Source organism: Notothenia coriiceps, unplaced genomic scaffold (genome assembly GCF_000735185.1).
Source record: "Notothenia coriiceps isolate Sejong01 unplaced genomic scaffold, NC01 NC01_scaffold00004566, whole genome shotgun sequence".
Taxonomy (NCBI): domain Eukaryota; kingdom Metazoa; phylum Chordata; class Actinopteri; order Perciformes; family Nototheniidae; genus Notothenia; species Notothenia coriiceps.
Genome location: NW_011337267.1, coordinates 17,887 through 31,020, shown reverse-complemented (window position 1 = coordinate 31,020; position 13,134 = coordinate 17,887). Strand labels below are relative to the sequence as shown.

General features: G+C 39.2%; 1 protein-coding gene across 2 annotated transcripts in view; it reads right to left on the bottom strand.

Annotated features, from left to right (window-relative positions):
* Positions 1–1,173: 1,173 nt before the first annotated feature.
* Positions 1,174–13,134, bottom strand: part of rps6kal (ribosomal protein S6 kinase a, like) — an 18,669-nt gene continuing 6,708 nt past the window's right edge. For both annotated transcript variants that reach the window (XM_010767695.1, XM_010767696.1), the window contains 15 exons: positions 12,467–12,504; positions 12,079–12,221; positions 11,911–11,981; positions 11,698–11,786; positions 10,767–10,831; positions 10,191–10,293; positions 9,919–10,043; positions 8,596–8,718; positions 8,183–8,272; positions 7,931–8,089; positions 7,688–7,849; positions 6,883–6,959; positions 6,039–6,156; positions 5,576–5,716; positions 1,174–2,097 (listed from right to left, as the gene is read on the bottom strand). In XM_010767695.1, coding sequence (XP_010765997.1) covers positions 1,972–2,097; positions 5,576–5,716; positions 6,039–6,156; positions 6,883–6,959; positions 7,688–7,849; positions 7,931–8,089; positions 8,183–8,272; positions 8,596–8,718; positions 9,919–10,043; positions 10,191–10,293; positions 10,767–10,831; positions 11,698–11,786; positions 11,911–11,981; positions 12,079–12,221; positions 12,467–12,504 — 1,630 coding nt within the window. In that variant the 3' untranslated portion in view covers positions 1,174–1,971. The remainder of the gene's footprint in view (positions 2,098–5,575; positions 5,717–6,038; positions 6,157–6,882; positions 6,960–7,687; positions 7,850–7,930; positions 8,090–8,182; positions 8,273–8,595; positions 8,719–9,918; positions 10,044–10,190; positions 10,294–10,766; positions 10,832–11,697; positions 11,787–11,910; positions 11,982–12,078; positions 12,222–12,466; positions 12,505–13,134) is intronic.

Here is a 13,134-nt window from a genome sequence, read left to right as displayed (position 1 = left end):
TAAAGCAGTATCAATCAATATTTTTGTACATCTATGTACAATGGATCAAATGCATTCAAGAGCTGAAACGTGGAGAATTTAACCAAACCTCCCCTCACTGAAAGAAAAGGAAGTCTTGAGGTTGTCAGTGTTTTTGGTAGTTGCCATCTTGGTTTTCTGGAAAAAGAAGTTCGAGAAGCTTGGAGCTAAATGTATGTGACTCTAATTTACAAAATTAGCATCATGCTAAAAAGTAATTAGGATTTTTTTTTTTACTGGAGTAGCAAATCAAGAGGTTAGTAGGTAATTTGTTCATAGATCTCTTTACCATGAGACTCCCTTTTCCAAATCAAGACAAACAAGTTTAGTTTTTGTTTGCTATCTTTCTACTGTTGTCAGCTCTGACAAACCAAATGTGCTGTAGATTTAACTACCTAATGCAAAAGTAATCTTAAACCAAAAGGTCCTATGATAGGAAAACACTGACATTGAATAATAGAATAATTAACTGCAAAATACTTAAAATTAATCGATCTCTAAATACTTAAATATTTCTTTAACATAGGTATAGAATGCATGATCTTTTTTTGCAGTAGTTTTTCTTAGTGTGGAATTAGTATCTTTAATCTAGTATCTGAATACTTGCATTACTGAGTTAATTTGTTAACCTTAAGTCATGTATACTTGTTTCCCTATGTTGAACTGTCTCTGGTAGATTTCAATGTTTTTATCAGAAAGTACAAGAGAAAACATCTTGCGCTACTTCTCTTAAAATGAGTTAAAATTCAGGTAATGGAATTGCCATATGTCAACACATTAGTGGCTATTCAGCAACCCTTACATGGGGTTGGTTTTATATTGATTGGCTTTAAAATCTTAGTGTTAGACTGTTGTTATTTTGTATTCGAGTGGACAGACGTGATAGAACAAACCAGCTCACACCTGATGCATGTCAATAATGATCTTTAATGTCAATATATACAGAACTTGAAAGAAAAATAGAATCTTAAAAATCAAATGAAATAAATACAATATAATACAATTTCCACAATGTCTTTTTTGAAGAGATATCAATGGAAATCTGTTTTTTTCTTTTTTTAAATTCAGCCTCTCTGGTTTGATGGGGTGCGTCCCATCCCCCCCAGAGAAATCCATACAGCTCCCCCACATGCTCTTCATCATTATATATATATATTTTTTTGCAAACTAGAATTTCCTGTCATTGTAACCACCTTGTTCTCCACCTTTGAACTCTTTCTTCTTTCCATATGCAGCTTTTTCTTCCTCTTTCTGATACATTGTTAGCATCTTAAAGTAACATGAGTCAGACGACGAGTTAAAGGGAGAAGAAACACAGGTTCAGCCCACATGCATTTATGTAACAAAAGTGCTGGCAGATTATTTTTGATCGTGAGGGACCTTTTTCAGAAGCAGAATCATATATTTTTTTATTTTTAAGAGAGGCAAGTCTTACGATGACCCTGCGTCAATACCAGCCTGCCAACACTCTCGCACATAAACCATTACTGCACTTTGAAGAAAAGAAGTTAAGACAGCAAACGGCAATGAGGAAAGGAGAGATAACTAAGGAGCACAGATGAAGAGCAGTGGGAGGGGGGGCACAGTTTACCGAAGCAGCTTTGAATCAGCCAATCACAGTGAAGGAGAACATCAGCTGGTGTGTGTTTCTTCCCCACACAGAGGAAGAGAGAATGAAAAAGGCGAGGAGGGCAAGTGCATATGAAAGCTGTGGAAATAAATACAACTCTGTGTTCCCAGCAGTAACAGATATGTGAGTTTCCCCCTCTCCGCTTCAGCTGATGTCTTCACAATGCAACCACGTCCAGTGTGAGTGTGCATATGTTGGGGGTGTCAAATAAATAGGTTAAAAAGGGAGACAGTAGGACAACTGGCCAGGACTTTGATCTGTGTGTGTTTTTGCGTATGAGAGTCCGACTTGAGAGTTAAGTGAAACAGGAGGGCGTTGGGTGTCTACATGTCTGTTGAGGTGAGTTTCTTCATGCTGCGTCTCTGGGCTAGACTGGACGCCGCCACCGGCTCCAACACCGGCTGACTCGTCTTCTGGCTCAGTGCTGAATATGTGGCAGCCATGGCTCCCTGGAAAACAACAACATCTGGCTTTAATTTTTAATAGATAGAACACTTTAGCTATGAAGCAATAGAGTGGTGCAGGAATAAGTCTTAAACCAGGAAATGAGTCTGCATTTTAGGATATCTGTTTAGACTCAAAGCCAAATGTTTTTTTAAATGAGTTTTCAGTTAGTTCCTGAAATAAGATCTGTGGTTAACAGACGTTTAGGAGATTGTCAGGTTTTGTCACTAGTGAATGCATGAAGCTTTTAAAAAAGGCACTAAATGAGAATACTAAATGTCATCACACTAAATATTAGCCACCTTTAACTTAATGGTGTTGATGTGAAGTCATGGGACTGTTAGGTGGTTTGATAATAAACTAATAGTCGTTTGCATTTACACTAATAAACAGGAGTTCAGTCAAGTTTGTTCTACCACAAAAGGCAACATTTTTTGTATGGTCATCAATTTCTATTGCTAATTTAACCGTGAAAACTCTAATAAAATAGATTTATCCAACAAAAGAAGAATTCTTTAACCAGATGCTTTGAGTGTATTTCTCAGGTTTTCCGATAACTGTCTTCTCTCTCTACATCCAGAAATAATGTCTTAGTCTTTGGTCACCTGGCTGGCTAGGTCACTCTTTTTGACCAATTCTTAAAATATAAAGTTGACACAACTGAAAATTACAAAGTGTATTGTAAAACTGTGGCTACAAATGATATGTTTCTCTAGGTTTGAAGATAGTAGGAAGCATTTGGTATTGAGTAGCAATCAAACTCAGCAAAAATATTAAATAAATGTTTCGAAATTTAAATGCAGAAAACATGAAATAATACCTTAAACAATATGTCAATTGAAATGTTATTAATAATACCTTTGACTTTTTTATAAATGCTCTGACGACGCAGGAATATGTTAACACAAAACCCAACAAAGTTTAAAGAAATGGCTGAGTTATGCTAACAACTAGCTTATGAAACATTGTATTGCACAGCTTTTGTTTGTTTTTCTGTCACCCACTTATCCAGTGATGACTCAGGGACACGTCTTCTAAAAATATGCAGCACTGAAACATAACACACCGTTGAACAAAAGCACATGCATTATAAAATGTGTCGAAGGAAAACATGCCTTAAAAACAACCAAAAAATATGCATCTGTACATGCTTAATAAAAGGTGACACACACATTATCAGTGTTTCTACAGTTGATAGACAAGAGTCAAAGTGGTGAAACATCCAGTTTCTAGTGGCCTTGACACGAAAGTCCACTTTTATGCATGTACCCAAATAACACCTTATGGCTGTAGTGTGCAGCGAGGCATTTCAGTACATACTATCTGTAAGACTTTTATGTGCAAGAAAATATGAAGATCGCAAAAAAAGTGCCATCAGTGGGGATTTACGACTTAAAGAATGATGACAAGCAAACAGCCGGGAACACCAATATTTAGAGTAAAAAGTCACAATGCACGTGCTAATAAAAAGAAAGACATTTAATGTGACTGGCATGAGTCTATTGGACCATACATCATCATAGAGATTTGCATGGATTTCATAAGGGAATACTCTTGCTAGACAGGGATCATTGAAATGATGATTCCATCCTTGGATAATGGGCAGTTTCACAACAAATACAGTAACGTAGCTCCACAGACATGAAAGTGAACTACTGGTTTTTGCATTTGTACGGCAACTAGAAATGTGTAATAGATCAGGTTCAAATCATGTAATGATGTATTTCTATGAGTGGCACTTACAGTAAAAGGTTGTGACCAAAAAAGAGCTATGATGGCACCAAGGAAGACTCTTATGTCATATGCTAAGGGTGAATAGTTCAGCAATCTAGCAAAAGTGCTCTCAACTTAAACCACTTAGTGCCAAACGTCTTCTGACAAAGATACACCGTTCTGAGTTCCTTGAGAAAGAAGAAGCATTCAACCTGGGTAAGTGGGGAGATAAGGTAAAAAGATGGACACGTCTGCTCTGTTGGGTCTGGCGTTGGTAATAGAGTAGAAATGGGTCATGAAGCAGACTTCAGACCCTCTTCTGGTTTGGTCAGATGATGTGGTTCCATGTTCAGAAACACTTTATAAAGTAACCAAGAAGACCAACACATGTTAGGCCATGTATGCCAAATTTGCGATACAACTACCGTAATATTCGGACTATAAGCCGCGCCTTTTTTCCCATTTTTCGACGCTGCAGTTTATATAACGGTGCGGCTAATCTATGGATTTCTACAGGTTACAGTCCACCACCTTTAACTCTATGGGCTTAAATCTAATGGAATTTTACAGGTACAGTCCAACCACCCTTAACTTAATGGGCCTCTATTGCCCGTCCGCGGACCCCAAAACTTTAAGTGGCGGCCAACAGTGAATAGCTGGAGCCCAGGATAAAAAGAGTGAGACAGGTAGCGCGCAAAAGTAAAAGGTGTAGCGCGCAAAAGTAAAAGTGGAACCGAGAGTGGTACGAGAGACAGAACGAGAGCAAGACAGACAGACATTACGAGAGCGAGACAGTTTGTCCCCGTACCACTGGTTGAAAACCACTGCTGTAGATCACTGCCGGTACGTGCGCTGGGAGCGCACCGTTTAAATTTGAAAGTTGAAAAGTTTGTGTGTCTGAAACGCTATGTGATACAGTACAGTTTACACAGCACAGTACATGTTCTGTAGCTACTATTGCACTAAATGGTAACACTTGAATACGTTATGCAAATATGCAACTGGTTTGTTGGAATGTTAATAAATGGGAGCTCCCTCAAACAGCCATCTCTTTCCCGACAATCCCCTCTGAGCACGAACCCTTACATATGGTAATTAAACATTAAAACACCTGCGGTTTATAGTCCAGTGCGGCTTATATATGTACACATCATTCAATTTAGCTGCTGCGGCTTATATTCAGGTGCGCCTTATAGTCCGAAAATTACGGTAGTCTTTAACACCCAACAAGCCAATGTCAATTTTGGGCCTTTTGTGAGCATCTTTTGCTGTCGTTTTGTGTGGTATGTCCCAAACCATTAGCTCTAGTCAGACTTTGGCAGCAGCTAATTGGCTGATCAAGCAGCTAGGATGTCGGGGGGTATAACGTATTGTGTGTTTGGACCCAACCACCGCGGTCCAGGGGGTCTCGTTTCACTTTGAATGTGTAAATATAGTCAAGGTGGAACTAATTAAAACGGTCCTCCTTTTGTTTTGTCAATGATTATTTTTCCTTTGTATTTTTGAAAATATAATTTCATTGAATTAGAGATGAGTTTTATATCCTGTCATGACCTGAAAATGTGTCGAGCGTACGTACAGTGGAATACAGAAGTGTTTTAAATGTTCTTTGAAACTGCCAGTGGGCACAATGTTAACTCAGTTCCCAGCAGGAGGACTTTTGTCAGGCAAATTCATAATTATTATTTTTTTCTGCTGTAGGGAACTGGCACCAAAACCAGTAAAACACTGTGTACCACCGACCCCTATAAGGAGGCTCTATAGACCCACCTTGACGAGGTGAGGTGCATCATGGCGTGTGAGCTGGAAGTGCGGTAGCGTGTCTCTGCAGGTGATCCAGGAATGCTTCAGAACCTGCTCTGCTGTGTATCGCTGGTGAGGGTCCACATGGAGCATATGGGACAGCAGGTCCTGGAACAATAAACAACTTCCAGTGTTAACGAACGAGTAGGAGGATTCGTTTTAAACTTGATTTCCATTGTTAAACACACAGAGGAAAAATATCTTATTTTATCACTGGATGTACCTCTGCACAATCAAACACACAAAGAGAAAAATACTAATGGGATCACATCCAAATAAAACAGCTAAATTAGGTTTAAGTAGCACCCTCAAAACCAAATGTACAAAGTGCTTAAAGACATCAGAGGAGAACAAATTATAGTTCAAATAACACTTTAAAAGGCATAGTATCAATGAAAATGAGCTTCAAAGACAGCGTAGGAATGTGTACCTTCGAGCTGTCTGATACAGTATCCCAGTTGCCGCCTGTCAAAGAGAACTTTCCAGATCCTATCCGGAGCAGAATCTCCTCTGGCGTGTCGTTTGGCCCGTTAGCAAACGGCGTGTACCTGACGGGAGATAAAACACAGACGTTAGCAAAAGACAGAATCTCATTCCTTAGATTCTCCTTATGTCCAATACGGTTCCAATTGGTTTGGAGCTTCATTTGAAACATTGAGATTTTAGTATATAAATCATATTTTGAAAAAATATGAAGTGAATCAGGCTATTTTAGTAATAGGTTCCAGTGGTGTCTGCAGGAGATTGTTTCTGACTTGTGTTCTCCAAACCTTTTCAAATAGCTCCAGAGCGTTGTCAAGTCCCACAGTAAAAAATTATTGAAAAGATATTGTTTTTTTATTATTTTCAAAATTCAAAACAAATCTCAAAACTATTGTAATAAACTAAAGTGTTAAAGAGTCAAAGCAACGTGACAACAACAAAACAAGGTCATATTAATGATCTTGTAAGCTTGGCTCTCCATCCCATTATCTTATTAATGATGACCAAAGTGACGAGTTATATTCATTAAATAAAGTTGATTTAACCAAACAACAAAAAACTAAATTGACTGCCACATTTGTTTTGTTAAACTACAATCAGCTAAATTAATTGATCCAAGTTTTCCACAACTACACAAACAACACAAGCAGAGTAACAAAAGCCCTTATCTAAAGCTTCTATTTTCAGTTCCATGTCTGCAACATTTAAAAAGGTTTGACCCTTCATGATTAATCATTGCTGCCTCCCACATTCAAAACAAATGATCCAACCATTGTCTTTATGAGTCTTACCCTGCCAGCATGGTATACAGTAGAACTCCAAGACTCCATATATCACAGGCTGCATCATAACCTTGCCGCATCAGTACCTGTAGCCACACAAACACAGAAAAGCAAACCATTAGGGACTACTTGGGGAATAATACAAATGTTTTTGTAATAAATGTTGTTTATTACACTTAATATACTTAAACAAGATGATTAACAAGTATAAAACTGAGGTACAATTTGTAAAATTTCAATGAACTTGCAAAATGGACTGGTGCTAATTCTGAGTTATGAATGGAGATGTGCGAAGTTATCCTAGCCTAAGAACTGTATTTTACAGACGTAAAAAATGTTTGGGTACAAATCCCCTTTATAAACAAAAGAAGAAAATAATTGTAATATAACTTTCAATGATGATTGGAAACCATTTTCAAAATCGCAATTACAATATCATTCAAAATAATCTAGTTAGTTATATTTTTACTGTGAATTCATTTGGTAGTATATACATGAAACAAAATATATAATATTTAACTTTTTTGTTTCTTTTACTAGAGTTTTACAAATTAATCAATATATAAAAAGGGAGGTATTATAAGGTAGCTTTTTTGTTCAGTAAAGGTTTTCTGTAGTTTTTCACTATTTTAAAAGCAATGACCCATATGTTTTATATGTGTATAATAGTTGTCCCAATTAAAACCCAAAGTTAAATTAAATTGTTTACCCTAGTCTACTACAACTTTTCTGTATCTTAAAATTGCATCCTTCAGGTATCAAGTCTTATATTCCCTCTGGCATTGGGTCTCTTTCTGCTTCCATCATTTCTCACCTCGGGTGCCACAAAGTTAGCGGTGTAACAGGGGGTGAGGAGCAGGCCGTTGCCTCCTCGAAGCTGCTTGGCGAATCCAAAGTCACAGATCCTGATGGAGTCAGGATTTCCCGAGTCATCCATGTAAAGGATGTTACTGGGTTTCAGGTCTCGGTGTACCACCTGGGGACGAGGAGGAGACATTAGAGAAGCAGAAGATACAACGTTCCACTTGTGCTCCTCTAGTACAGAGTGTCTGCTCACCCCTTGGCAGTGGAGGTAGTCAACAGTCTTGGTGATGGTGTAGAGCACAGCACTGGCCTCTCTCTCAGAGAAAAACTTCTGCCTGAGGATCTTATCCAGCAGCTCCCCTCCTTTCATCAGCTCCGTCACCAGGTACACGTACCTGCCCTCGTCATACACCTGACACACACATCCATGTGGAGATACAATCTGTCAGTATGGCGTCAAACTAAAACTTTAAAGTAGAGAAACACACACACAAAAGCAACTGACGTCTTTCAGAGTGATGATGTTGGGATGCTGTCCGTAACGCATCAGGATTTCGATCTCCTCAGAGGGGTCCCTCTTGCTTTTGTCTATAATCTGCGACACATAAAAACACAGATATGAGCAGTTAGTCAAAAAACAAATGTATAACAACCTTAACTAGCTGAGATATTTGGCTTTAGTTGCTAACGCCATGCTGCCCTCTGCTGGTCTGTTGGCAACCCTGAACACAATACAGTAACGTTTTTATTAGAATCTAAGTTATCTTTATTTACAGAGACACGCTTAGAGATGGGTCGGAAATGTCCCCCCCCTTAGCCAATTGAAGCGCTAGTGTAACGTAGCGTCACTATGTTACAGAAGTAAACAAAGGATTCCAATGATACGTATATTAAAAAAAAGGAAGAAAAATGTACTACCTTCACAGCATAGTGCATGGCAGAGACTCTGTGTACACATCGTTTACAAATGGAGTAGGAGCCGACCCCTATGTCCTCCTGCAGCTCGTAAAGATCGGAGAACTTTGTCGAACCCCCGTGCATCTGGAGAGAAAAACATTTGAATTGTTACACTATCTTTAACCCAAACCGAAAAACTAAATATATATAAAAAGCATTCCTCTAAAATCAGCAGCTTCTGTCCTTCACAAGCCATGCCCACACATTTGATGAGTAATCGCAAAGCTGGAGCACCCACAGAATTTTAACTTCACAAATACGCCAGAGTGGGACTTGTAGTAGTAATGATTTTAGAAACTCAGCTGAATCTGAATTTAAATCGTCATTTACCACTATCGTAGAATTAGGTCGCTATTAACATATTACCTAATACCGTTAAAGTGAGCCATTCTTGCTATTTCTAACATCATGTCAATTATTTAAGATCCTCATTTTCCTTGATTGTAAAGAAAACTACTTTTAAGTTTGCTAAGAAAAAATAAAGAAGGCAGTCAGTGACAAATAAGAAGTGTGAGTTTTGTCAACTAAAATGTGGCGAAAATGTGATCAGCAACAGTTCCATATGTGTGAACTAACAGTGTTTTGACCAGCTTTTGCAAGGGCGCTGCCTGCAGGAAGAAGTCTGTGCAAAGCTCCACATTAGTACACACTTCTAGTCGCTATGTTGAAAACCCGCTATAGAGTGGTGCTGGAATGAGTCCTAATACAAAACTAAAATGTCCCAAATCGGGAACAATAAAGTACCTATCTATCCATCGTCTAATCGCGGATATGATTTAGCATTTCAGCACTTCCGGTTAGTAAAGACAAGCTAAGGAAATATTCATGTTTTCTTCTATGACATAAAATATGTTAAAGAATACCCAACAAGTAAATGTCTGAAGCTTTTACATGCCTTAGAAAACAGTTGTTGCTAACAAGCAGCTAAATGAGACTTCTACATGACACAACACTTATAATTAGCTGCTTTTAGCTTAGCGGCAGTGACGTGAAGTCATGCGACCGTTACGTAGTTATGAATAGCATTTCCACTACACTCTTAGTGTAAGCTTCATAAAGGTTTGTTTCCAAAATCGTATAAAGTTCCTATTGGATTTTAGTCGAGGGAGCTCTTGCGATGCTACCTCCCAGGTTAGCCTACAATAATACGTCATCACTGCACCACTTTTTAAGAGATAAACGGATTCATTCTTTAACATTTTTGCACATATTATTGTATTAAAGCTGAAAATGTACATGTGTAACTTATGATAAGAGGACATTTGCAAGAGGATGTGTGTTCACCTGAACTATGGGGAGTATGCTGAGCATGGGGGAGCTCTTGTTCTCATCCATAGGGGCTGGAGCAACGAAACTGAAGCCTTTGAAGAGCTGGTGGGCATTAGCACTGGGCGGGATACCCGGGGAGTCTGCACATACAAAAGATAATTCATATTATCGTCATGTGAACATACACACACCCACTACATGTTGTCAGTGCTCGGATGCAGTTTCCATGGCAGCAGGAGTAGTTTTTAAGTATTGGAACAGAACGGTGTGTATGTGTGGCTTTTTACCTTTAGGCGTTTTAGCGGTGAACTCGGGGTCGAAGCAGAACGTGTCATCTGGTTTACCTGCTGCAGGCTTGAATGGGGGCTGGAGCTCTCTCCTGTACAGTTTCTGCAGAACACACACACACACACACACACACACACACACACACACACACACACACACACACACACACACACACACACACACACACACACACACACACACACACACACACACACACACACACACACACACACACACACACACACACACACATTAAACCCCACCACAGCAATGTGTGTGAACATATGCGAGAGAGAAAAGCCAAGACCCCTCCCAAATTAACCCGCTGTACAGCCTGGTGCAGCCAACAGCATCCTGCAGGCTCTTAAACACTCACGCAGGGCTATTAGTGCACACACAGCGAGAACTGGCCCTCTGCCCAGACACACACACACGCACAGCCAAGACTGATGGCCAGAACTCACCACGCCAACCGTTTGTTAGGTGTGAATATTCGACAGAAGTTGGAGACGTTACATGTGTCTGTGTAAATCTGTGTGTGAGGGGTGTGTGTGTGTGTGTGTGTGTGTACTCACATTCCAGTCGATGGTGGAAAAGAAAGCGTGGCGTTTGATCTCCTCCACTCCGTCGGGCCCGGCCCCTGAACACACAGATCAGTCCGATTCATTTAACCTGGCAGGTTCGTTTTCTATTGTTTTCACAGGATCAACACATTCACACGTTCTTTCTCTCAGCGGGTTTTTGCGGTGTGATTTAAGTGGATGCCAAAATGTTAACAGGCTCAAATTATGCGAGGAGTGCTATGTGAGAATAAACACATCACATTCCATTTTACAGGCAGGGTTATCTGACTAATGTAACAAGTTACTCAAGTGAAATACTTTAAAAGGGGCCCTATTATACAAATGTTCAAGTTGATAATGGTATTTTGTTCCTCTCCTGGGACATGTCTCCATGCTCTAATGTTCAAAAAGCACTTTATTTTTCTCATACTGCCTGTGCTGCAGCACCTCTTTTCACCCTCTGTCTGAAAACAGAGCCCAGTCTGCTCTGATTGGTCAACCCTTTAGAGATGACCCGCCACGTAGCCTATCACGTACAATGTTTTGGAGCGCTAGCCAATAGAAGCGCGAGTGTTACATAGTGATGTCACTATGTTAAGTTAAAAAAAGGGGTCCAATGGAGGCGTTTCAGGCAGTGTGTGAGAGAAACTCCCTCTGGAGGGAACTTTGGGATTGTAGCCTTTGCAGACCATTTACATGCACAAAAACATATATAAAACACTACAGGAAAACAACAATACAGGAGTGAAATGCATCATGTATTATAGTAAAGGTGACATTTTACGGGAAACAATGACTACTTTCGATACTTAGATTTTGCCGTTTATACATCAGTAAGGTTTTAAACGAGGTCTTTAACTTGTATTAGAGTGATTGTCACAGTGTGATATTTTTACTAAGGATCCGAACACACCATCAGTTGTTTCTTTGAAATGCACCTTACCCAGTCTGTTAGCAGGATTACGTTTAAACAGCATTCTCAGCAAACTTTGGGCTTCCAAACTTAGGAACTGGGGCATTCCCAACTTAGCTCTGGAGGGGGGAAAAGAGCAGAAGGACATGTTGGTATGGCGCTACAGTCGATTAGTAATTACAAAACATGTCTCACTTCTGTCACGCTCTGAGTGTCTTAATCATGCAGTGTGTAATGACTCACTTGAGAATCATGTTCATGGTCTCGTTGCGGTCTTTCCCTTGGAACGGTAATGTCCCCGTTAGCATCTCAAACTACAAACAACACAATGATAGAAAATAAAAAATCATGAACATGAACTAAAGCATTTAATATAAATGTCTAAGCAGTAAAAAGAGGCATGTTCTGTACCATGAGTACTCCGAGAGACCACCAGTCCGCACTTTGTGTGTGTCCTCTCCTGTTGACCACCTCAGGGGCCATATACTCCACCGTACCACAGAAGGAATAAGCCTTCTTATCAACATCTACTGACTCTTTACTCAAGCCAAAGTCTGCACGAGAGCAATGCAAAGCAAAAGAGGTTAAATACACAGCTGACAACTCTTATCCTCTAAAAGGTGTTGGCAAAAAGTAACCACTGATGAAAGTCAGCCTAAGGACAACAATTGGGTCATGGATCCATTTTTATGCTGCCACATTTAATATTAAACATTTTAATTACGGGCATAGGTCAAGACAGTTTAATTTCTCTTTTGGATTAAGTCAAATATATGTGTGTATTAAATAAAAGACCTACCTGTTAACTTTATGTGTCCAGCTTCATCAAGTAAGATGCTGAAAGACAAGAACAGGGTTCCATGGAGGTGAGCTTCAAAGAACAAAACAACAGCATTTAAGTCATACTAATGCCTTCAAAATCTCCTTGATGTGGTTTTAATCTTTCTAAGTACTCCATTTAATGTCCTATATGTAAATACTCAGGCTAAGGAGAAGTCTGGACTCAAGTCAAAAATATCTTCGCTGTTTTGGGTCATTGTGTTATGGGCTATTTTTGCGTCAACTACAGAAAAATACTAAAACCCATTCATCCTAAAGAGAATTACATGACACCCTACTTATTGAGTTGAAGGGAAGGTTCACACCAAAATTTAAAATATTTTTTAAGTGCCTTTAGTCCTATGTATTTATTTAGATTTGTTTTGGTGTGGGTTGTCACATTTTGGAGATGTCGATTTTCTGCCTTCTCTCTAGACCCTCCAGAAAAAACGCGGGAAAAAATCCTTGATTATGCGATTAAACATGCGGGGATTTTATGTGATTTTATGCGGTGAAATTGCGGGAAGTTGCGAAATATGCGAAAAGTTGCAAAATATGCGGGAAAAAATAATAACAATTTTTTTAAATATTGGGCTGTCTTATTTATTCTCTCTCACACACAACCTGCCCATAACGTTAAACCCCTTT